The 24025-nt window shown below is 42.2% G+C and overlaps 2 protein-coding genes across 4 annotated transcripts; one reads left to right on the top strand and one right to left on the bottom strand.

Moving 5' to 3' along the window:
- Positions 1 to 1884: 1884 nt before the first annotated feature.
- Positions 1885 to 19026, bottom strand: MMUT (methylmalonyl-CoA mutase). Its single transcript, XM_068183225.1, is given in 14 exon segments — positions 1885 to 2298; positions 3557 to 3724; positions 3834 to 3981; positions 5392 to 5523; positions 9885 to 10000; positions 10530 to 10645; positions 11920 to 12031; positions 12305 to 12553; positions 13918 to 14089; positions 14311 to 14468; positions 15202 to 15569; positions 16477 to 16856; positions 18793 to 18818; positions 18820 to 19026. Coding segments are annotated over 14 exon segments (2442 nt in total). The 5' UTR covers positions 18988 to 19026; the 3' UTR covers positions 1885 to 2169.
- A 70-nt stretch (positions 19027 to 19096) lies between these two features.
- CENPQ (centromere protein Q) lies at positions 19097 to 23639 on the top strand. 3 transcript variants are annotated; one of them, XM_068183231.1, is made up of 9 exons: positions 19097 to 19195; positions 20164 to 20316; positions 20632 to 20689; positions 20814 to 20928; positions 21084 to 21152; positions 21711 to 21840; positions 22050 to 22169; positions 22429 to 22506; positions 23095 to 23639. In XM_068183231.1, exons 2-9 carry the CDS (start codon positions 20167 to 20169, stop codon positions 23221 to 23223), a joined length of 849 nt encoding a protein of 282 aa, XP_068039332.1. In that variant the 5' UTR covers positions 19097 to 19195; positions 20164 to 20166; the 3' UTR covers positions 23224 to 23639. The 3 variants fall into 3 exon arrangements, with proteins under 3 accessions (XP_068039332.1, XP_068039333.1, XP_068039330.1); XM_068183232.1 differs by lacking the exon at positions 19097 to 19195 and adding an exon at positions 19372 to 19444; XM_068183229.1 differs by lacking the exon at positions 19097 to 19195 and adding an exon at positions 19459 to 19761.
- Positions 23640 to 24025: the final 386 nt, after the last annotated feature.

The following is a 24025-nucleotide window of genomic DNA, read 5'->3' as shown; positions in this document are numbered from 1 at the left end:
TAAAACAGGCATCAGAGAAAACCATAGGTTGCACACAGTGCTACCAAGTAAACACAGCTGAGTGTGTATTTTTCCATCAATTCAGACTGAAAACCATATGGGGAGCAAGAAATGTTCACTGCCAGGAAAAGGTGAGAATGTGGCTGCTCCCAAAATTAGAGATCTCTGGTTCCTTGCTCTCTCAGAGGTGCAGCTCCAAGCACAAGTCCAAGGAGCTGAGCAGCCTTGGTCGGATGAGGTTTGGTGGGAAGGTGGCAGTCAGTGAAGGATGCCTTCTGTGTGTCCCAAATGGCACGGTGGGAAGGGAAAGAAGCTCTCAGCAGGAGCAACTGTGTCCTTCAGCTGTTGCTGGCTGAGGTACAACAGCTCTTCTGCCACAGAAGCTGTTGGAGCACTTTGGGATCAGAAATGTTAAAGTGGAAAAGACCTTTAAAATCATGTCTAACCATCAACCCATCACCACCGTGTTCACCACTAAACCATGTCCTCCAGTGCCACATCCACATACTTTTGAAACGCTTCCAAGGATTGTGACTCCATCACTTCCCTGGGCAGCCTGTTCCAGTGCTTTACCACCCCTTCTCTGCAGCTGTTTTCTGTACAGGATGACACAAGGCAATCCCGAGGTGACCTTCCTAGCAGTGTCACCCTGCAGATGCAGTCCTGGCTCTCACAGCTTCCATGGGAGCTCCCGAGATCCCAAATTTCCCCCTGGCTAGAGCACTGACATGACTGCAACTGAGAACAGACTTTGCTGATTCAGTACAACCGTAACACCAGGTTTGTTTGGTTGTTTTTTTAAGTTTTGAGAAGGTAATTTATAGTCAAATTATAATTCCATGGTTATTTCCCACCCAGCCCTGGACTGTGCTGTTTTTCCAGAATGCAAGCAGAGTTCAGGAGTGAGTCCGGGCACCTCGTGTTTGCAATCACCAGTACAACCACCTCAATACAAACAAAAATTTAATCTAAAAACTCCAACAGATCAGACCTCTCACATATTAGGAGTTTTCTCACCACTCTTAGGAGGTTTACAATGCAGACACTCAACCTGAGCCAGCCACCTTTGGCTTCTTTTTTTCCATTGAGGATAAACGGAGCTTCCTACTCAGATGATGACATATAAAGTCAGATAATACAACTAAAACTCTCTATTGAGGCATAGGAATAACTTACAGATTTTTTATAGAACATTTCTGTTAATGGTCAATTTTCCATCTGTAAAATTAAATGTGACTCACTTCAGAACAAAGATCAATTATTTGAGAGAGGTCATTATTCCAGAAGTTAGAGCACGAGGATAACCCTACAAGGCTTGGATTCCACCCTATTACTTTACCAGTAATACTGTGCAACTTCAACTTTGTCTTGGGTTCTTCTTGCATCCACATAACTGTTTTGGTGCTCATTAATGTGAAACACAAGCTGCTTGATGAACAGCTTCACAGAATCACAGAAACACAGCATCACAGAATGGTTTGGGTTGGAAGGGACCTTAAAGATCATCTCGTTCCAACCCCCTTCCACTATCCCAGGTTGCTCCAAGCCCCATCCAACCTGGCCTTGAACACTTCCAGGGATGGGGCAGCCATAAAATAACTCTCTTTATAAAATTATAGTTAAATAAACCATAATTTTTGAATTTTATGGCTTAATAAGATACAAATGCTGTAGATGGCAGTAGCCTGTATAGGAGCAGCTGTGCACTGTGCTCTGTCCCCATCACTGCCCTTCCCTGAGAAGCCACCATTTCTCAAATCAAAGTGCTGCTGGATTCAATCCCATCTTTGCTGAATGAGTGATACTGCCTGAAGACTTCTAGGTCTACTACAACTATCAAAAAAATTCAAAACAAGTTCTCTGCATGCAAAAGAGACCAACCAAAGAGCTGCAACAGTTATTTTATTTATCAGTATATCTGGAAAAAAAAACCCAAACACAATTATTTGAATTCCCTTCACTTCCTGAAATCATAGTTCTAGAGATAAAATTTTCTTGTGGGTACCTATATAAATAATCCTCAAATAGAACAAGCAGAGAGTTTAGAACTTTCTTAGAAAGCACAAAACATGAGGCCAGGGGGCAGTGGGAGCAGAGGTTTGTGGTTGGCCATCCCTTGCTGACAATCAAGTGGTCAGTGTAAGGCTGCTGAGTTGTGACATTTCAGAGTCACATGGATTGCTGCCTCTTCTCCAGGCACTTCTCAATGTCATCCAACACCTGCACAGCTGCTTTTGGAATACGAGTGCCTGGACCAAACACATTGGCAACGCCGGCTTCATACAGGAAATCATAATCCTGATGGAAAAGAGATTTAAGATCTATAGTTAATAGTGAAACAGAAATTTGGTAATTGATTTATAACTGGTGCATGCTCTGTCCTCTGTGCTGGGCCTGAGAAAGCAACAAGTTCCAGAGAGAGGCAGCACAGTTTCAAGGAAATGGGAAAAGGGTGGAAGTTAGAAAGTAGAAAAAAAATATGAAAAAATATCCAGGGTTTATTTCTTTAGAGTCAGACTAATGGCAATCCTTGCGAAGTATTCAAAAGTCAACTGTATATGAGTCTGAATAACCTAAGCTAAATTTGATCTAATTTCTAATTTTGAAAATACTACTTTAAACAAGGGCTTGGAGCAGATGACTGCCAGTGGTCTCTTGCAATCTAGAATTAATCTAATTTTATGACTGTCCTGAAATTTCAAAAAGACTTGGGAAGCAGTTCTGTATTCTCTCTTTCTTCTACATAGGATATATTATACCTTTACCAACCATAGGGTATTAGCATCCCATTGAGAGATACTGGACAGAACAGAAATTGTCTCCTAGAAAAATACTGTGAGTTTTGTTTGTTCACTTTAGAATTCTGTCAATCCTGAATACTTACTTAAATGCCTAGAAAAGGGAGGGGTGTGGAAAAAGGGAATAACAGGAGCTTTATGTGCAAAATCATTTTGGATCATTATAGACAGAGAATGGCTGTAAGTTGATGGAGACAGGCAGATTGTGCATTAGCTAAGGAAAATTTAAAGATGGAAGCACAGATCTGACTGCAAGGGAATTCAACAAACTGCTCAACAGTTTAGGAGAAAGCAGAGGGAATGAGAGGCAACACCTGCCTGATGATGGGGAAGGTGAGGAGAGGCTGAAAAGTGAGTGAGATGTGCAGCCTATGAGTGATGGGACCTGCCAAGGGCCTTAGTCACTGGCTGTGGCTATTCCCAACCATTACTGGAAGTCAAAAGGCCTCAAGACAGAAGCCAGCCTGTACCAACGATATGCAAGGACTGGTGATGTAAAACAACAGAGCATAAAGAAGATCTCCCTGAAGCTCATCTTTTCCCAACATAACTGCCTAGTCCATCCCACAAACACTCAAAGTTAAACCAGGGCATGGTGTACAGAAAATCAGATCAGGGGAATCACATCTTACAGATCTCTGCTGGCCCTGGTGACTGTACAGAGAAGCCTTCACTGCTCTGACAATACAGAACAGGTGAAACAGCTCAGACAGAGATAAATCAGTCTCTGAGCTCGATGGAAATGATGCTGCCCATACCTGAGGGGGGATGACTCCTCCACACATGACCAGGATGTCGGGCCGGCCCAGGGCATTGAGCTCCTTGATGAGTTCAGGCACCAGGGTTTTGTGCCCCGCGGCGAGCGTGCTCACCCCGACACAGTGCACGTCCGCATCCACGGCCTGCTGCGCCACCTCCCGCGGGGTCTGCGTGCAGACAGGGCGTGAGACAGGGCACGGCCACAGCGCGGGGGCTGAGCGCGGCCCCAGGGAGACGGGATGCAAAGGGAATGCTCTGGGTGCTGCTCAGTCCTACCTGGAAGAGGGGGCCTATGTCCACGTCAAAGCCGATGTCTGCGAATCCGGTAGCGATGACTTTGGCCCCTCTGTCGTGGCCATCCTGGCCCATCTTGGCAACGAGGATACGAGGCCTGCGGCCCTCACGGTCCATGAACTTGTCAACTCTGGTTGAAAACACACATTCTGTCAGTGCAAGTCACAGTGCAATTCCACACAAAAAAAAAAGCACTTGCTGCAAGTGTAGAATAATTTCAGCAAATTAAAAGATCTTCTAAGTCATGGTTTGGCTGTGCAGTCCGCACACTATATTAATATTCATGTTATGTTATTACTAAGTCACTTCCTGTACTTAGCAGCCTCAAAATTAAAATGTTCTTCATTTAAAAATAAAAAATAAATATAAAATATAAAATAAAATAAAAATGTTCTTTATTTAAAAATAAAAAATCTTCCCTTATTCTTTTGCTTTCTAACAGGTAAAATACTGAATTCTCTGAGGGTTTAATGAGCTGAATTACAACTCAGTTAATATTTCTGTTGTACTGATGCTAATGTGTAATCACAGCCTCAGGTATTAACTGGTCATCATACTGCTCATTATTCAAGTGCCACCAGGATCTGTCTGTGATTACATGCTGATCCTGAAAGTCTTTTCCAACCTAAATTATTCTGTGATTCTATGTAAGAAAGGGAGCTACATCTTGATATTCAAGGGGTTAGTTCAATTCTCTTTCACATAAAAGCATAATTAAAAATAGTTAAATTTAAATAGTTAAAACAGAAGAACAATGGTGACATTTCCTAGCACAACAACTTTCAAGTCAATCTAATCACCATCACGGCAAAGCCATCAGCAATTCCCTTTCAGGAGAGCCTGAACTCTTTAGTTGGGTACACCCCAACACAACAGGGACTGATTTGTGCTGCATCATCTCCCACAGCAGCATTTCAGGCTCTGTACCCCTGAGGGCAGCAGTAAAGGCAGAAGCTGAGAAAAGACCCAAAAGGCAACTGTTTTCACACATACCAACATCTTGGGATGCCTTCTCCATCGGGGTATGAGTAATAACCAAAGATTGGAGGTTGTATGTGAATATCCAGACAGATTTTAGCATCAGTAAGAGTGAAATTGCAGGAACAATTTATGGGTAGATCAAAACAAGGTTTGATGGAAATATTTGCTGGAAATATTTGCTGGAAATATTTTAAAGATGACTATTACACAGCCTTAAAAAGAAGCAACCCAATGTACAGGGATTTCAGGCAATGTTTCTCAGCTTCTTAATCCCTTGGCTGCTTAGGCTATTTGAACAAAACCCTCAAATCATAACTTCACCTCAGTGAATTTTATTTGCAAGCAAATACAAGTTCAGTTGTTTTGACTTTGTCTTATTGTACTCAATCCTTGTCATTCTACTTTCCTGCTTAGGAAAGTGCTTTTGCAGGTCATTGTTTTCCCCAGGGATGTTACCCAGGCTTGGGAAATGTTTTTTAGGGCACAGTCAGCTGCACATGTACCTCCTGGATTAAACGTGAGGCTATTACATGTTTGGCTATCTGGGAAGAGTTCTCACCTCTTGATGGCATGAAGGATTTCATCACTCTCCCCAAACTCCTGGCGATAAGCCCCGCTCACCATGCGGTCGCTGGCTTTGTGCTCCCCGAACACCTTCTTCATGGCATCTGTTATCTCCCCCACGGTGCACCTGAGGTACAGACAAAAACCATTCCTATTATCAACAGGCTGAAATGAAAACAGAACACAGACATCACTGGCACTGGCCCAACTATTTGCCTTGCTGCTGACAAATTTACTTACACTGCTTTCCCTTTCAGTGCTGCTGCAACTGTGAAAATCCAGCTCACCCCACTGCCACCCACTGACAAAACATGCACAGGCATTTTTAAGAAAATACTTTATTGCTCATGTGAGAATTGATTTACAACTGGCAAGGCAATGGGGAACAGCAAAATGTTTCAGAAAATTAAATCAGATTTTCTGAATGGGTTTTTTTTGCGGGGGGTGGGGCTCAGATTGAAAGATCCTGCATTTGGACTCATGCTAAAATACAAAATATAAACCAAGAGCGACAAAAAAAAAAAAAGGAAGAACACACAGAAGAGGCTGAAACCTAACATTTTAACAGAAATTTATTTGCCTTTCCCTTGATGCTTTTGTGTTTATTCTTCTCCTCTACTCCTGACACAGCTCCTTTACCCACTAGATGCAAAAGGATCTGGAAAATTTATTTATGTGCAAGTTACAAGTTTTGTTTGCTACTGGACACACTGTACATGTTTGAAATAATACTTCTGCTGTAGCACAAGTGAGAGAGGCAAACTAGGCTGTGCTGTCTTCAAGCATCAGCAAAAACAGCCTCTATCCCAAAGCAATTAAAAAGTTTGTGTTGAATACAACTTACTGCAAACTTTGTCAAAGGAAGGAAATAAAAATACTACTCTTCTAAACCACTTAAAAACTGCGCTTACAAATACAGACACCAAAGCAGTATTAAGTATATAACTAATTAAGATACCACATTCCAAACCTCTGGAATTCATATTTTCTCCTACCACATTATATTTATTCTCTACAACTCCCTGAAAGGAGGGTGGAGCCAGGTAAGTGTTGGTCTCTTCTCCCATATAACAAGTGACAAGACAAAAGGAAATGGCCTTAAGTTTCACCAGGGGAGGTTTAGGTTGGAAATTAGGAAAAATTCCTTCCCTGAAATGGGTGTCAGGCAGTAGGACAGGTAGGCCCAAGTCAGTGGTGGAGTTCCCATCCCTGGAGGGATTTAAAAGCTTGTAGATGTGGCCCTTGAGGACATGGGTTAGTAGTGGATTAGCAGTGCTGGGGGAATGGTTGAACTCAATGATCTTAAAGGAATTTTCCAACTTAAATGATTCTATGATTTAACTACAAGCTACTCTGAGGCAAAATTAACTTAAGCATTCTCTAAAGCTTTTATATAAAAATGCTCAGGAAGGACTGGAGAAGATGCACCTTCCTGTCCACACACCTCTACTGCAGTTTCAGCAGGTACTGATTCCTACCCTGTGCAACCTGCCACACGTGCCCCCAAAGTAACAAGACATGGATTTCTGCTGCATTCACTGAATCCTTCAGTAAATTTCAGAGAGATGTTTTACTTCTTGTGATCCCCCAACTAATTTGTTCTTTTGCTGGCTCAGACTCAGCAAACTTAGTTACAAATGTAAACTATGCAAAGGTAAAATGTCAGAAATTCAGTTGTGATCACATCAAGATCTGTAGAGCTCAGATATCTGAAATGGCCTCTTATCTCTGGTAGCACTTTTCACAGTTGGCCAGCTTTGCCTAAAGACAGCATCACTCTGGAACACACATTTTTAACTCAAGTTATTGATACTGTTTTGGCCGTTTTTGTCATTTCTCCTTCCCTGGCTTTCTCAAATTCTGTTTGACTCACTGTTAATCACTGTGCCATCAAGTTTTGATTTTCAGGACATCTAAATAATCTTATTAATATTATTGTTTTCTATAATTACTAACAAAGAATGAAAAGTAAACTGCAAAAGTACATTAGGTAAGGTGACTTCCCCAAGGTTAAAAAGCAAGTTTGCAGCAGACTTAAAAACAATGTCTGTAAATACTGACTCCCTTTGAGAGTGACAGACATCACAGATTGCAGCCTGAAATAAATACACCCCTTGCACAAACACTGAGGGCTTACTCCTGGCAGTGTGGTGAAGGGCTACAGTGGCATAAAACACATCTTTTTTCTAGAGAAAACTAAGCTTAGATAAATCTTTCTCCTCAACTTGTGGAGAAGCATTATCTGAGTATACCTCAGTATTAAATAAAACCCAGCATGGCTGTGATGTGTTTTTCTGTTCTGATTATGTAAAAGTGTGAAAAAAAAATTTGTGTTACAAATGAAAAATAAATGAGGTATAACCTGGTGGCTGCGATGAAGTTGTTTTTGTGTACTGTACAAAAATGAAACACACTTCTTTCTTCTGTAGACACTGCTTCTGAAATCCCTGTGTTTTGAAAATTGTGTCCCAAATCTCTGCAACCCTTTAAATCTAAAGCTTTTAAGTAGTAACAGGAGTTTTGCTTTTAAACTACTCATGAATACTTTCCTGCTGTTAACCAATAAACTCTTTTTTTAAAATCTCTGCCACATATGCATCCACAATGGAATAGCTGTCTCTGGAGTCAGGAGTATAACCTCTTTTCCTAACAGAGTCATTTTTATCAGTCTGTATTTGTGTGTGACTCTCTCTTAGTGGTTCACAACCAGATGCACAACCTAAACACCAATTTGGAGAAAGTCAATGACCATAATGTGCCTGTTAGAGCTGGCACCATGTCTGCTCAGCCTTGGCTGCTGCTGCTCCTCTCTGCATTTCCCCAGTAAGCAGAGGCAGCAGTGTGAAATCAGGAGAGGAAGTACCACGAGGACACAGATTAGGCAGGAAAAGAAAAAGGAGAAGCACAAGCTGCTACGCTGCATTTCTGCCTTCCTTTTCCACCACTGAACTGCAAGTCTGAAGAGGGACACAAAAACAGCACAGCAGGTGAGGGAGAAGAGAAAGAACTTTGTGTAACCTGTCCCACTTTCCTGTAATGGGGTTTCTTAAGAGACATGAAGCACAGAAGGGAGGTACTGCTCTCATTCCCTGTAACTTCAGATCTGCCTTATTTCTTGTGTTAGAATAACATTAACTTTTCTACTCGTGTTTGTCAGCACTGAAATCTCTGTACTAGTCTACGGAATCTTTTCCATAGTTCAGCACTGACAATTCTGTGTTACTCATTTTATTCCAAGTGAGTCATGCTCAAAATCCATCATGCTCAAAATCCATCATTTTCCATTTGCCAGGAAAGAGGCAGCTGTCCCTCTCATGCTGGTGACGCATTTTTACTGCTTGTGAAGGGTGAATGTGTTAAGTTTGAAACCTTTTCCCATGTTGCCCCCAATAAGAAGGCTCCCTGTACATGTTCCCAGAGCTCACAATCCTCCTTCAAACACTATGTATCAGATGCCACAACAGTTTCTTTCTGTGGTCCCGTCCCATATTTTATTTTGGGGCAGAATTAAGTTCTGTGCTTGGAACTCACAAAGTGCATCTTCAGTCCATTAAAGCTTTTACACTTAACAAAAACAAGGTCACCAAGGAGAGAAACTAGGAATTAACTGGTCAATTTTGATATAGAAGACATGAATCCCTTGTAAATCCAACACTCCCCTCCTGTGACCTTCCCAGTTCCAAGACAAATGTAGATATACTGCGGGAGATTCCTGGACAGGCTGTGGTTAAATGGATTTAAATACAGTTATTAAGTATTCTAGGAATGGGAAATGAAGGAATTTGAGATGTCACCGTAAAAACAGGGCAGCACTCCAATAAGGAGTGAATTTGGTTTGCTCATATTTGGGACATTTAGTTAATTAAGGAACAGGCAGACAGGATCTATTCTGGAGACTGATGCTGACCTTGAAACAGGAAAGAAAACAGCCTCAAAAGCGCCTTGGGTGAAAAAAGGAACTGTTCCACTGGACTCTAAGGATGCCTCACACTGCTCAAGAACATTTCTGACAACTTTGCCTGACTAAGCAAACTGATTTCTCCTTCAGCCAAAAAATGTTTTCACACCAATCTGTGGTGCAAGGAAAGATGAAGCAACAGAGCATGATAAGACTGTGAATATCCATTTTCACATCTGAGACACTTCTTAAACTCCTTCACCCATGAAACAGCTGAGTGACAGAGAAACTCAATTATGTCCTGGAACTGGTAAGAATATGAGTTGTAAACAGCAGAATGTGTACAAACAGCCTCATTTCATATCAGATTCTTTATATCCATAGTGTTCCTTGTGAGAAATCAAAGCATTGCCTTACGAAGTTGTAATATAATAATAGTGTGTCTTACAATGTGAAACTGCAGCCATTACCTCTAAAGAAAAACCCGAAAACTCCAATCTTGCTGACACCACACACAAGAAAAGTTAAAAGGTGAAAATGAACCATCAATTTTTAAATAAGAATCGGCTGTTCAGCCCCACCCCCAGTACCTGGCACGTGCTGCTTCCACTGCCAGAGCAAGTAAGTTGCCTTCCCCAGTGGCAGCACATTGTGTGAGAGCAGCCAGGGACTGCTGGGCTGCTGCTTGGTCTCTGCTGGCTTTCACCTAAAGTGCAGGAGAGAGACACTCAGTTCTAAGAAACCACAAAGTGAAAGGGGAAGTCGAGTGTGGAAGACTAATTTCAAATATTAATTCTGGATGTGGAATTGTCAATTTCCACTTCCTATTTCAATGAGATTAGAAGTCAAAAGGCATCTTAAGTACCTTAAAATGTGTACAAGTCCATAACATAACCCTAAACCAATTTTATCAATGTTTTCACTGATTGTGAAAGTGGATGTTGATTTCTGGTTCTGTAACCCTCAGTAGCATTTGACAAGAAGCACCCAACAGTGAGTGATTAAGCAATGTTACAGGCTTTTAGAGCAAAACACTGCATAGATGGTTTCTATCTTATTTTCAGAACATGTAAAGCTCTCAATTTTTAAAGTTTGGACATGCAGATATATATTCCAGTTTCTCCACTAATGAGTGGACTCTCAGAAATTGGAAGGTCAAACTTCTGGCAAGCTGCCTTTACTCAATCTCTGTCTGCAATTACAATAAGATTCATTTTAAAGAAGGTTGCTCTCACCTTGTTGATTTTCTCAATCTGCTTGGCACGGACTGCAGAGTTATCAATGGCCAGAACTTCCACTGTATCCTCTTTCTCTAGCTGGTACTTGTTCACTCCAACAATTACTTCAGACCCTATTTCCAGTGGAAACACCAGAAACTCAGAACACATTTGCAAACTACTGTGAAAAGACATGTTAACAGGACAAGAAGATTTTGAGCATTATTATGCATTGCTTTGCTTATATAACCATACACATTTCAAATATGTAAAATCTGCTCTTATAGAATGGATTTAAGCCTGTATTTTCCAGATTTTATGATGAGAGATTAAATGCATGAACATTCAACTCAGTGAATACTGCAGCAGAAAAAAAAAATAAATAGAATAATATTTATCTTGCAAACTAATTTAGTAATGAGTCCCTAAAATACATTGTCTATTTTTCTTTTTTTAAGCTTACATAAGTGTATCTGACAGAAGTATGCAGAAGTGCTGGTCTCCTGCTCTGCATTTACTTTTCTGATTTAACATATAGATAAGAAAGTGAAGTTCCTACCTAAATCTACTCCATGTACATAAAAATTAAGTTATCATGTTGGAAAATTATATTTTAGGTTTCAATCATTATGGACTTATCAGATATTTTTATTTGCAGTGCCTGGTAACATTAATACACTCTTTGAAGCAACATTCAGTAATTTACCTTACAAAAGAAAACACATAACTTTAACGATTATTCTTTATTGGTATTAATTAAGACCTGCTTCAAATTTATCCTCCATTCAAAGAAGTCCATATAACTTCTTTCACGTTTGAGTTATCTCTAGTTTCTGTTCCTGGATTACTACTGGAATGCAGATTACAAAGAGTGGAATGGAGTTTTAAGCACACATGTATAAATATCTCCACAAATACTTACTCTTTGAGTATACACACATATGTATAGCAAACAGAGAGCTGTGTCATCCTCTGCTATGATCTGACCATTCAGAAAAAACGGGCAGTTTTCCAGAAAAACCCAGGAATTTTGCCAGCTACGGTGAGTATCGCCATCTGGTGGCATTTCTTCTTTTAAACTCAGGAATCACAGCTTAGAGCTCCTATCAGAAATCAAGCCATTCACTACTGAAGGCTCCAAACACTCCTTTAAAATGCTGTTTCTACTGCTTTATCTAACCTAATCTTGAACATGTCAAACAAGACTTTTCACACTGGTATTTTGTACACTCTGTCCCTTTCCAGAGCTTTCACTGACATAAAACCATCACCATTTGTTCTAGCACTCACAATCTGCTACTCCTAAACTGAGAAATAAAAAAATCACAATGAACACGTCTGTAAAAAAAACCTTTATACTGAAGTATTCTATTGGCAACATTCCCTTCTTTCATCTCCCTGCTCTCACCAGAGTCAATCCTGGCTTGTCTCCGGGCTGCACACTCTTCAATACGAAGTTTGGGGATCCCCTCAGCAACAGCTTTGGCCATTCCACCCATTTCTTCTATCTCCTCAATAAGCTGAGAAATGAAGAGGATTGAGATAGTGAGTAGCAGCAAGGTTTATAATTGAGCTTTGTACCTGTGCTACCACCCACATTTTCATTAAACTTTTATATACAGTTTTGTGCTCTGAACTGTGTTTTGTAAAGTTTATTTACAAAGATATCACTGAAGCAGAAGTGTAAAATAATTCTTGATTAGAAGTTACCAATTTATCAAACAGTCTCTTAGAAGACACTTCTCAAAACTCCTATCCCTAAAATTTTCCCAGAGAAACTTTTGCAAACTGACCTTTAAAGCAGCTTCATAGACATCGTTGGTGAGGCACTCCATGAGGTAAGATCCCCCCCAGGGATCTGCCACTTTGGGAATCCCTGATTCCTCCTGGATTATGATCTGTGTGTTGCGGGCAATGCGAGCACTCTTCACTGTGGGCAGCCCCAAGGCTTCATCAAAGGAATTGGTGTGCAGAGACTGCGTCCCCCCGAACACCGCAGCCATGGCTTCGATGGTGGTGCGGATGACGTTGTTGAAGGGATCCTGGAAGGAAAAGGGGAGCTCTGAAGCTCAGTGGTTCTGCCATGGGGCTGAGGCAGGTTAGTCATTATTGCAAAGAAACAAATGCAAAATTCCCCACTGAAATATTATTATCAGAAAAAAAAAGCTGAAAAAAACCCAAATCAAACGGATTTATCACTTGTTGATATCTTAACAAAGAGATTAATCCATAAAGAAAGCTGCTCACAGCAACAAATAAAAGCCCAATTTATATTTAGTGGTGTTTCAAAGAACAGAGTGAATCCTAATCAGAGAAGATGGAACAGTAGGTCTGATGTCTTCCATCCTCCAAATCCAGAATTCTTGGAGCAGTGAACAGTACCTGTGTCAGACAAATTACTAGTCAAGATGAGTTTTGAAACTAAATGTGCTTAAATATTTTCATTGATGACAGGTAATTATAGGAAACTGTGATTTGGATAGGATAGGTAAGAATGTAAAACATAATTTATGAGTAGATACCTATCTAAATGCATGTTAAGTATATTTGCCCTCTGAAACCTATAAGGAGAAAATACTGCACACTGAGAAGCTATACTAAGATAAAGCACAATGTTTAGACAAAAAGAAAGAGTTATGATCTGGCCAGAAATATATTTACACTGGACACTGGAAGACAATTGAATATAATTTTGGTAATAAAAACATTTTTGCACTCCCACGATGCTTTTAATTGGAGGACCCACAGAGGTCACTGTTCAGAAAAATTCATTGTTTTAGTTTTGTGTTGTTGTAATGTAAGTAAACATTACATTTACTTTGAAAAAAAGAAAAAGAAAACAAGAAAAAAAACAAGGCACAGAAGTCAATAATTCATACAATCACAACCTAAAAATAACTCCTATTACATGACTTTGATTGAGCAGTGGGCCTTGGGATCAGAGCTGGATCCCAGCTCTGACCTCACTTGGGAAACTGTATGCACGCTAATGATTTATCTCCTTGCTGTAAGGTAAATCAGCAGGAAGAGCAGAGAGTGCATCCAGTTTCAAAGGAGCAGGTGAGCTGAAACCATTACTTCTGTCTTCAGCCCTGAGCATCGAGGGCATAAAAGACTCCCTTGGCTGCTCAAATGAATTCTCAAGCCAGTGATCCTGAGAAAAAAGTGCCTCTATTTGCTGACTGCGCTGCATTTTGGAAGAATAACTCACAGGACAAATCCAAGAGAGACCTTCATCCTCTGAGTCCTGAATTGACATAAAGGTGTATCCAATGCCAGTGTGTGCATTTGTCAGAGTGAGAGGACAGCTGCTGCACCTTTGTGAGTAAAACCAGTGGGCCCCTTTAAGACATACACCACAAGAACACCTTTAAGTACGGAGGTTGATGAGAGTCCAATTTCTAACCTGCTCAGTGAGTGACCAGCCCGAAGTCTGACAATGAGCTCTCAGCAGAAGAGATTTGGAATCCTTGGGCTTAAACATTTTCTCAATCAAGTGAGCCCACAGCCGCCTCCCAGCTCTCAGCTTTGCTATTTCCATATAGAAGTTCATGCCAATTCCCCAGAAGAAAGAGAGTCTGTGACAGGAGAATATGAACAGAATATAACATTGAATCATTCAGATAACTCTGGATCAGTAATGTAGAAGCCCTACAGCAAGGTCTCTGATTAATGTACTTTCACAGGTGATGGGAATATTCCTATTTGCTTGTATGTGTACAAATACTGAATTTGATATTAAACTCTATAGAGATTTTACCAAAAGTGAGTTTTATACTTGCAAATTTCTTGAGCTCACCTAGGTGCAAATTCATCAATAGTGAGGCCAGCTTTAAGCCCAGTTCTGCAGTACTCCAAGCCATCTGCTATGGTATAAGCTAATTCCAGGATGGTATCAGCTCCTGCCTCTTGCATGTGGTACCCACTGATGGAAATGGAATTAAATTTTGGCATATACTAAAAAAAAAAAAAAACCAAAAAAACCAAAAACAAAACAAAAAAAAAAAAAAAAACAAAAAAAAACAAAAAAACAAAAAAACAAAAAAACAAAAAAAAACCCAGGTTATAACAGCAGAAGAGAGTATCAAATACTTATTCTATCAATGTTATAAGTTGGAAGGGAGTTAAAGGTCATCTAGTTTCAACACCCCCTGCTGACCCAAGCCCCTCCAACCTGGCCTTGGACACTTCCAGGGATGGGGCAGCCAAGCTTCCCTGGGAAACCTCTGCCAGGGTCTCAACACCCTCACAGGGAAGAATTTCTTCTAACATCTTATCTAAATACTCTTTTAGTTTAAAAATGTTCCTCCTTGTCCTGTCACTATCTGTGTAAAAAGTTGCTCTCAATCTATTTTATAAGCCCCTCCTTAGGTACTGAAAGGCTGTAATGAGGTTTTCCTGGAGCCTTCTCCAGGCTGAACATCCCCAGCTCTCTCAGCCTGTCTCCAGCCCATTCTCTGAATTCCTTGCTGACTGGAAATACAACCCATCTCTACAAAGATGTGTTTGCAGATCTGGTCTGACTCAAACTTCAAATTTATATTGTAATTGATGTTGGATCTTAACTTCTCTTACTGGCCCTTTCCACAACCTTGTCTATGATATGTCCTCCCATCTTTTCTTTGTTCTCCAAAGTGACCCATAAACACTTAACCTAGTAATAGAAGTTATACATTTAAACAATGAATACCTTTGAGGTGTACTGGAAGATGTCAGCAATGATCTTCATGGATGGTTCTGGGGGGAAAATGTAGGTATTTCTGACCATGAACTCCTTCAGGATGTCATTTTGGATTGTCCCTGTCAGCTTGGCCTGAGGCACTCCCTGCTCTTCCCCCGTCACAATGAATGTAGCCAGCACAGGAATGACTGCCCCGTTCATTGTCATGGAAACTGACATTTTCTCCAGAGGAATTCCATCAAAAAGGATTTTGGTGTCTTCCACTGTGTCGATGGCAACTCCAGCCATTCCAACATCTCCTCGAACTCGGGGATTGTCCGAATCATAACCACGATGGGTGGCTAAATCAAAAGCAACTGATAATCCCTGCTGGCCAGCTACAAGAAAAAGAAAGGAAAAAAACCCCAAAAACAACAAAGAGAGATAGTTAGAAGTGTTGAACAGACTTCCAATAGGATGGTATTTAAATTTATTCATTCTATTTTACATGATTCAGGCTTGGATGGCAAACTAAATTTTGATGTTACACACTGTTCCCTCCCCAAACCTGTCCAAGGTCTAGTAGTCTGAAACTTTAAATAAAGAAGTTTTTAACTGGGAAAAAGAAGCCAAAAAGGTAGTCCTTACTGTGCTTTAAAAATTGCTGAATAACAGCTCACCCACAAGTTATAAATACACCTAGACAGGCAGTATAAGAGCTTATACACATAGCTTGGCTTAGCTGGGAACAGAAGTGTCATAAACTCTGTCACGTTACCTTCTCTTTATCACAAACTAAACACCACAGACTGTTCCCTGGCTCTACTGACACATGTTGTTATTTGTTAATCTGCAGTAAGAGAAAATTATTCATATAAAGCAGGGAACAGGACAGCCAGAGCTCTTGTTGCTGCAACCTGTAAGCAGAACCCAAAACTCTGCTCTCCCTAGGCATTCCCCCCTCTGACCAGTGACTGGGCTGTGCTACCAGCTCACCCAAGCTACCACTTCTGCTTCAGCTCCTTGATCTCAGCTGCTTGAACCCTGGGATGGATGCAAATTATGTCTATGTGTTAAGGTGCAATAACTAAAAGCAGCATTTAACACATTCATTCCCCACAGCAAAATGAAACAAAGGCACTTCCAGAAACGATCCAATTTCCCAGTAATAAAGACAGACAGTGCCGCTGGGATCAGAAATCCAAACTCACGGTGTAGAATAATCACATTTTCCATGTAACTGACTGATTTGATGTCCCCCATTGCTTCACAAGGCATTGCTGTTTCCCAGACCAGCTGCCCCACCTTTGATGTTGTCCTTGTAGAACTTGTTGCTCTCCTCCACTGTACTGAACCCAGCATACTGGCGGATGGTCCATGGCCTGTACGTGTACATGGTGGGGTAGGGCCCTCGAGTGAAAGGCTTCATCCCTGGCAGCTCCTCAGGGAAGTCCTCTGTGTCCCTTTTGGAGTATAAAGGCTTGATGTCGATCCCCTCTGGGGTGTGCCAAATTAAATCCTTTGGGTTCTTGCCTTTCAGCTGCTTCTGAGCCAGGACAGCCCACTCGGGGTGCAGCGGCTGCCTGTGCAGTGCGCGCCAGGCCAGGAGCGAGCAGCGGCGTGGCCGCAGCCGCAGGACAGCATCCCTGGCCCTCAGCATGGCTCTCCTCGCAGGGTGGGGCAAGCTGGACAAAATAAAAACATCTCTTTTGCATTATCATATGTACCTAACATAGCAGATGTGAAGATGGAGAGGTCATGCAGTTTGCTAAATCCAAAACAATCCCTCAGGAGAAAAATGAAATATGTTGTTCACGCACTGATTTCATAGACAGCCCTTCCTCTTGCCTTTCAACCAGGAACAGAGTTCAGGAAAAATTCTACATTTTCCTCTAACCAAGAAACACATTCTCTCAACTTATCTATATCCACATCTGAGATGTGTTACTTATTTCAGTCTCTCAGCATCACTGTCATTAATCAGTCACTGAAAAGCTAGTGTGAGGCATGAAGATGGCATGGCCAGCTACCCTCTCACCTTCACATCTCTCTAATCTAGGAATTCCTTAATGTCAAAGAGCGATGCTTTTCCAGGGATGGCGCAGCTACAGGTTCTCTAGGCAACCTGTATCAGTGCCTCACCACCCTCACAGAATTTCTTCCCAGTATTCAACATCAAGGAGGCACTCTGCAAGAAGTGAGCTGTCAGAAAATTGCTGATATAATCATACACTTCGGGAAAGATGGCTTGGGCTGGATGGAAACTAGAGAGAGGTTGAAAAAAAAAGGAGAAAAAAATGTGGCATGTGAGAACACAGGGACAATACCATCTGCAGAGCTTGTCCCACCATGCATGAGACTGATAGGGGCAACAATGTGAACAATTCCCTGTGAGGGTGCTGCGGCCCTGGCACAGGTTGCCTAGAGAAGCTGTGGCTGCCCAATCCCTGGAAGTGTCCAAGGTTAGGTTGGATGAAGCTTGGAGCAACCTGGTCTAGTGGAAGGTGCCCCTGCCCATGGCAGGGGTTGGAATGAGATGATCTTTCAGGTCCTTTCCAATTCAAACCAGTCTGTGAGTTCAGTAACTCTTAAAAGCTGTAAGCTCCTTTGCTTCTGCTCTCCATACCCTATCCTTGCAGTTCCTTACAAAAACAAAACCTTTACAGCTTGGCGCCAAGGGTCAGTCACTTCCTCACTCTCTCATCTCTTTCACAACTCCCAAGAAACACATACTTCTGTGACACCTTTATGAGAAATCCTGCATAAAACTGGAAAGCACCTGTATCACTGCAGGAACACCCTCCAAACATGTGCTTTAATAATAGTTATGCTAAGTGTGGTATGCCTATAACCTGAGGAGCACAGAGGAGCTCCTGAGGAGCACTTATGTCCTGTGGGGATGTGATGCTGCAGCCAGGATGGAAGGCAACCTGTGCCCACACCCCTGCCTGGGTCACAGGACGGGTCAGGCTGGAAGGGACCACAGTGGCTTATCTGATCCAACTTCCCTGCTCAAGCAGGGTCATCCCAGAGCACAGGGCATGTGTCCAGACATTTCTGGAATATCTCCAGTGAGGGAGACTCCACAGCCTCTCTGGTCTCTGTTCAGTGCTCAGTCACTGCACAGTATAGAAGTTCTTCCTCCTGTCCAGGTGGAACTCACTGGTATCAGTTCCTGCCCGTTCCTCTGGTGCCATTGCTGGCCCCTGGAGCAGAGCCTGGGCCCTGCTCTGACCCACTGTGCTCACGGGGACACCCAGGGCTGAGGCCCCTCTCAGCTGTGTCTCCTCTGGAGGCTGAACAGCCCCAGCTCCCTCAGCCTTTCCTGCTAAGGGAGATGCTCCAGGCCCTCCATCATCTTTGCCAGCCAGCACTGGACCCACTCCAGGAGCTCCATGTCTCTCTTGTCCTGAGGAGCCCAGAACTGGACACAGCACCCCAGATGTGCCTCAGCAGGGCAGAGCAGAGGGGCAGGATCACCTTCCTGCTGTTAATGCTCTTCCTAATGCACGCCGGGATTATTCCTGGCCCGGAGCTGGGCGCTGCATTTACCCTTGTTCAGTTTCAGACAATTCCTCTCTGCCCGTCTCCCATTCCCGCCCTGTCACCCCCTCTCCACACCTGTGTCCCCTCCGCACCCACAGCCGGACAGGAACGCTCCGCTCCCCGTCCCGGGACAGCGCCCGCCGCCACCGCCCGCCCCCAACACGCCCCCCGGGCAGCCAATGGGGACGGGGGGCCGGGCCGGGAGCTGGGATAGGGGAGAAGGACAAGGACAGGGGCAGGGCTCGTGGCTCCGGACATGGACAGGGACATGGACAGGGACGGGGATCGGGATCAGGGATGGGATCCCCCCGTTACCTGTCACCGGCCCCTCCGTCAGCGCGCGGCCCCGGCGCACGCGCGGTGGGCGGGAGCGGCGTGGCGCGTGCGCCGCGGGAAGCGCGGGTTTGTTTTGTAACGTCCCGGCGGGCTGAGGCGGGACCGGCGGCACCGCGGACGAGGGGGAGGCAGCGCCGGGAAGGTGAGAATTGGGCGACATGAACCGGGAGGAGAGGAAGGGTTTCGTGGCGCTGTTATCCGCGATGCTATCCAGAAGCACCGGGGAGCGGGCATTTGGGGATGTGAGGCGTTATGGGTCGGGAAGGACTACAACTCCCAGCATGCACTGTCAGCGAGGCTTGTGTCTCCTACGCGGCGGTGGGCAGCGCTGCATGCCGGGAGTTGTAGTCCATTATTTGCGGTCCGTTGTGAAAGCTGTCCCACAACATGGGTAGTTAAGGAGGAGGGGACGTGCAGGACTTACTTACTTGGTTTAGGGCTTATTTAGCTGGTGTGGAGTTTGTTTACGTGGCATATGGTTTCTTTACATGTTTTAGGCCTCACTAACCCGGCCGGGGCTTACTTGTCGGCTCTCGGTTTCGACACTTGCCTGCTGAGAAGTGACAGGACCTTAGTGAGGGAAAGAGTGGCCTGAGGGGGTGAGTGAAAAGCTGAATAAATCTGAATCGTGGTGCTTTAGAGGCGAGAAGTGTGGTGGGGTTTGTGGCTACTCCCTTCTGTGTGATGGCTTTTCCCTCTGTCTCTATAGTAAGAAAAAAATCTGTTGGTTTAAACTGCATCAGAGACCACTGTGTTTATGTGCTAAGGTAAAAAGTTCTGGTAACTGGATGACTGCACTGAAACAGACAGATGAATCACAGAATGGTTTGAGTTGGAAGAGACCTCCTCTTTTTCCAACTCCTTGCTGTGGGCAGAAATATCTCTCAAATGGGGATGCTTTTTTAGTGGTCCTTCATTTAGGTAAATTTACAGGATTTGGGCTCTAGGTTAGCAAATATTCAAACATTTAATCTCATTTAGGCTCATTTGGGGCTTACTGGGTTGACCCTAATTCCTATATTTTTTTTTAAGTATGGTTTGCACTGTATGGGTTATAATTGCTCGATTTTAATTTTTTCATTGTTTCCTCCTGTTGCCATAGGTTTACAGCTGATGAAACCACGCCACCCATCTTCCAATGAAATGGGGAAGCCAACTGGTGGGAGATCAGCAAAAAATCCTTTAAAATCACAAAATCAGCAAGGGCCTTCTAGCAGAAAAAAGAGAGCAGATGAACAAGGAAGAAAAGGTCAAAAAAGACAGGTATTCATTATTTTGGATCAAACACGTAGAAGAGTTACTGGGGGTGGGGGCAAGGGGAAAGAGGTATTTTTTTCCACTTTTAAAACTGGAATTCATAGAGAATAAGTCATTAACTAAGAATAGCTCTCTCAAGGAAATGCCCAGTGTGAAGAGCTATTTTGAGCAGTCTTCAGTAAAGCCTTTTTTATTTGTTTGTTTTTGTTGTCAAAGACTTTTGTCAGACACTGGCATAGTCAGTTCGTAGGAGTAGATGAATGATTGCACAGCAGAGGATGTCTCAAAATTGCCACATTTGTGGTAAATTCTTCCCTTCAGCAGGTCCCTCAGACAGGCAAAAGGGAAGTTAAGGATCTGAAGGACTATTCTCCTGCAGGTAGGGTCCTGTTAAATCTGAGCTGTTTTACACCTTTGACTCCAGTCTGACTGAATTGAGTCACAAAGCTGTCTGTCCAGGTTTGACAAGTCATCCCTTTCCCTTTTTTCCTTTGTGATAACAGGAGAAGATGGTTCTTCAAAAAAGGTGAAGCTGTCCAGTGCTACAGTAAGATCTTGGCAGCCTCTCTCAGAGAAGAGTAGGCTGTTCCTGGAAAATATAGTGGACTCAGTAGTACTGTAAGTGCCAAATATCCTGGTGTTTCTTCTTTATTTCCTCAAGGAACAAAGTAAAAATCATAGTATTACTTGAACAGGAAGTCAGTGTGGTTTTTGATGTGTTCTGTGTGCTTGCACACTTTGTGGTGGAAATTCTGCCTGTATTTTCTTTCCAGATCTGTTTTGTCCCAACAGAGAGTGGGAAAAGATGATGTTCAGAAGCACCTCAATGTACTGAAAAACAGGTAAGAAATTATAAATTAAAAGAGGGAGACAAAAGGTTCCTTCTACCCAGTTATTTTGTACCGTACTTTGAGGACGAGCTAAAATACTCTCTCTGACATATATATATTTAGATATTTATATAAAGCTATGTATCATGTTTCATAAAAGCATTTCCAGGTTTTATTAAAATGATCATCATTTGGAAGCAGTTGCGAAGTCTCCTTTTGGAACATAATTTGAAAAGCAGAAGGGTCAGAACTGGGAAAATATTAGGAAAATATTAATTAATGTTGGTTTATAGTCAGGGAGTGTAGAGGCCAGTGGAATATAAACCACACAAGGTCCGTGCAATAGCAAACATAAGAATTTTGGAATTTCTTATTCCTGGTTCTTTCCTTGGACACCTACTCCGCATGATTTTGGAAAACAAGGCAGTTTTTCTTTCCCTCTGCAGTCATTTACTTCACTGGCAGCAGTTAAGTTTAAAACTATAGTGGAATTAGTTTTCCCCCAGAATTTTCTTTTTGCTTTGCAAAGAACTCCAGACAAGTCATACTTTCCTTTTTCTGTAATTGAAGGGTGCTGAGAAGTTTCAAGACTTTAAATGTGCCTCCAAGGAAGCTGGGCAACCTGAAGAATATCCTGGGCCTTCAGATGGCAGAGAAACAAATGCTTGAGACAAATGAGGAGTCTTTGGTACAACTGCAGGTAGGAAAAGCAAGGAAGGGAAAAATATTGCCTTACTACACTGCTGGCTATGCTTGTGCTGTTGTGGAGGAGTGTCCAGTGTTCATTGCCGGCCACCTTTGCTGCAAAGCACTGTCTCTTTTTGGATGTTGTTTCAGTCACTCTGTATGTTCTGTGGGAAAGATTTCTAAAGTAAATTTTCTTCCAGTTTTGTGTTTGTTTTGTTTTAGGAAGAAATAACTGAAGCAGAGCGATCAGCAGAGCGCATTGAGGAAAATATACAGCAGCTGCAGTACAAAATCCAGGTGCTCAAGAACGAGTTAGAGAAAGATGAAAAAGATGCCAGGAAGGTATTTCTCATAAAAACTTGTGTACTCCTATAACCTAGAGGAATGGGCTGACTTCCAGAACTTTCTCAAACAAGCTGTTTCTCAGGCAGTGTCATTTAAGGAAGGCCTCATTTCCTTTTGGGAATGGATCTGAATCTTTCCAACTTCAGTTGCAGAATTGAGTTTGTTTTCAGAAGTTGGATAATGACAGGTTATTTTCCTACTTGTGTGCCTGATATTTGTGGGTTTGGATTGTTTTTTCATTCTCTTCTTTTTCTAGGTATTCCAGGAAAATGGCAGTGGAGCACTCCAACTTCCAGAACTCCCCAAATCCAGTTTGCAGGCACCTACTTTGCAGGTGAGTTTGGAATATATATTTATCTTTTCAGAGATACTTTGGTTATGAGGAGGAAGACAAGAGAATGTGCTTCTATCCCTTAATTTCTGCCAGAGGGGGCAATTCTGAAAATTCAGAAAATTTGAATAGGTTTTTATTTTCCGTGCTATGTTTTTGTCCTTTTCCTTGAGAACTATATGCTTATGCTTTAAAATAAGGACCAAACCCTAAAAACCCTCCTCATCCCTGGAAGTGTTCAAGGCCAGGTTGGATGGGGCTCTGAGCAGCCTGGGATAGTGGAACCTTGTGGAAGGTGTCCCTGCCCATGGCTGGGGGTTGAAGCAAGCTGATCTTTAAGGTCCTTTCCAACCCAAACAATTCTGTGATCTTATGATTTAAAACATCGCTTGTCTTTTCCTAGAAACCCTATGGCCCTAGGAAACTTGTGATTTCTGAAATATATCTATAATTGCTGGAGGGAAGACTCATTCTGTGACTTTGTATCTGTTTTTGTTTGAGCTGTAGCTGGGCTGCATGAAAGTGAAATTCCTCTTGCACTCAACAAAAGCTGTTTTTTTATTTGTTGTCTATGATTCTTTCCTTCTTTAGGAGGAAATTTTGAAGGTAAAGAATCAGAAGGGCCTTTTAAAGGATCTGAATGCTATTCAGCAGTCAGCTGACTTGAAGAACTTGTTAACCCTTGTTGAAAAGACCTATGAGAAGGTGGATTTGCTTTGAGAATCCAGAATGTGTGGAGTCTCCATGCTGAGTTTGGAATCTGCTTTCTTCCTAATGGCCTTCCTCTTGTGACTGTTGAATTTCTGTTAAAACATTTTCTGTTAACATTGGTATATAAATGTGTAGATACATTTTGGGACTCAAGTGATTTAAGTCATCTGTCAAGGTTTTTTGTTTTTTTTTTTTTGACCTGTGCCATCTTCTAATGATGATATATCCTGTCTTAGGAGAAGGGAGGGAAATGGATCCTGGGTTATTTGGGTGTTTTTACAGAATAAGGGCACTCTTCCATTCTATTTGCACTTCTTTATCAGTAAATCACTGAAGGCTGTGTCTTCTACTAAAGTAGTTTTTATTTGGGAGTTTAAACCCAAAACAGGTAGTAAAAATAAGCTTATCTAATACTCAGTTGTAAATCCCCTGTTCAACTTTCTTACTATTTATTAACAAAAACTCTAAATTGAAGAAAATGGAGTAATTTTTATCAAATGTACAAAATTGCTTTTACATTTTCATTACTTAATACAAAAACTAGCATCAAACAACATAAAATACTTTCTCTGAAACACTGCTGAAAGATAGCAGTGCTCTTTACACTGACTTGCTTCATAAATTCTTTGTCTGCTGTTTACAAGCTGCTGCTACTCTTAATGAGACAAAAGCTAATTATCTCTCTTGTATGAGGGCTTGAAAGCCTTTCTGGAGTTAGAATCATGGAATATATCAAGTTGGAACGAACCTGTAAGGATCTCTTGAGTCCAGCTCTCTACTCCTCATAGGATTACCTAACCCATGTAGGATC

Source organism: Anomalospiza imberbis, chromosome 3 (genome assembly GCF_031753505.1).
Source record: "Anomalospiza imberbis isolate Cuckoo-Finch-1a 21T00152 chromosome 3, ASM3175350v1, whole genome shotgun sequence".
NCBI lineage: Eukaryota > Metazoa > Chordata > Aves > Passeriformes > Viduidae > Anomalospiza > Anomalospiza imberbis.
This window is presented reverse-complemented; position numbering and strand designations above follow the sequence as displayed.

What these genes read in the sequence shown, in the direction of transcription:
- CENPQ (XM_068183229.1), top strand. Translation starts at nt 19,738, where the DNA reads ATGGCTTTTCCCTCTGTCTCTATA. An exon ending in ATAGTGGACTCAGTAGTACT is followed by an intron (nt 20,929 to 21,083) that starts GTAAGTGCCAAA and finishes TTTTCTTTCCAG; the next exon opens with ATCTGTTTTGTCCCAACAGA. An exon ending in TGCAGGCACCTACTTTGCAG is followed by an intron (nt 22,507 to 23,094) that starts GTGAGTTTGGAA and finishes TTCCTTCTTTAG; the next exon opens with GAGGAAATTTTGAAGGTAAA.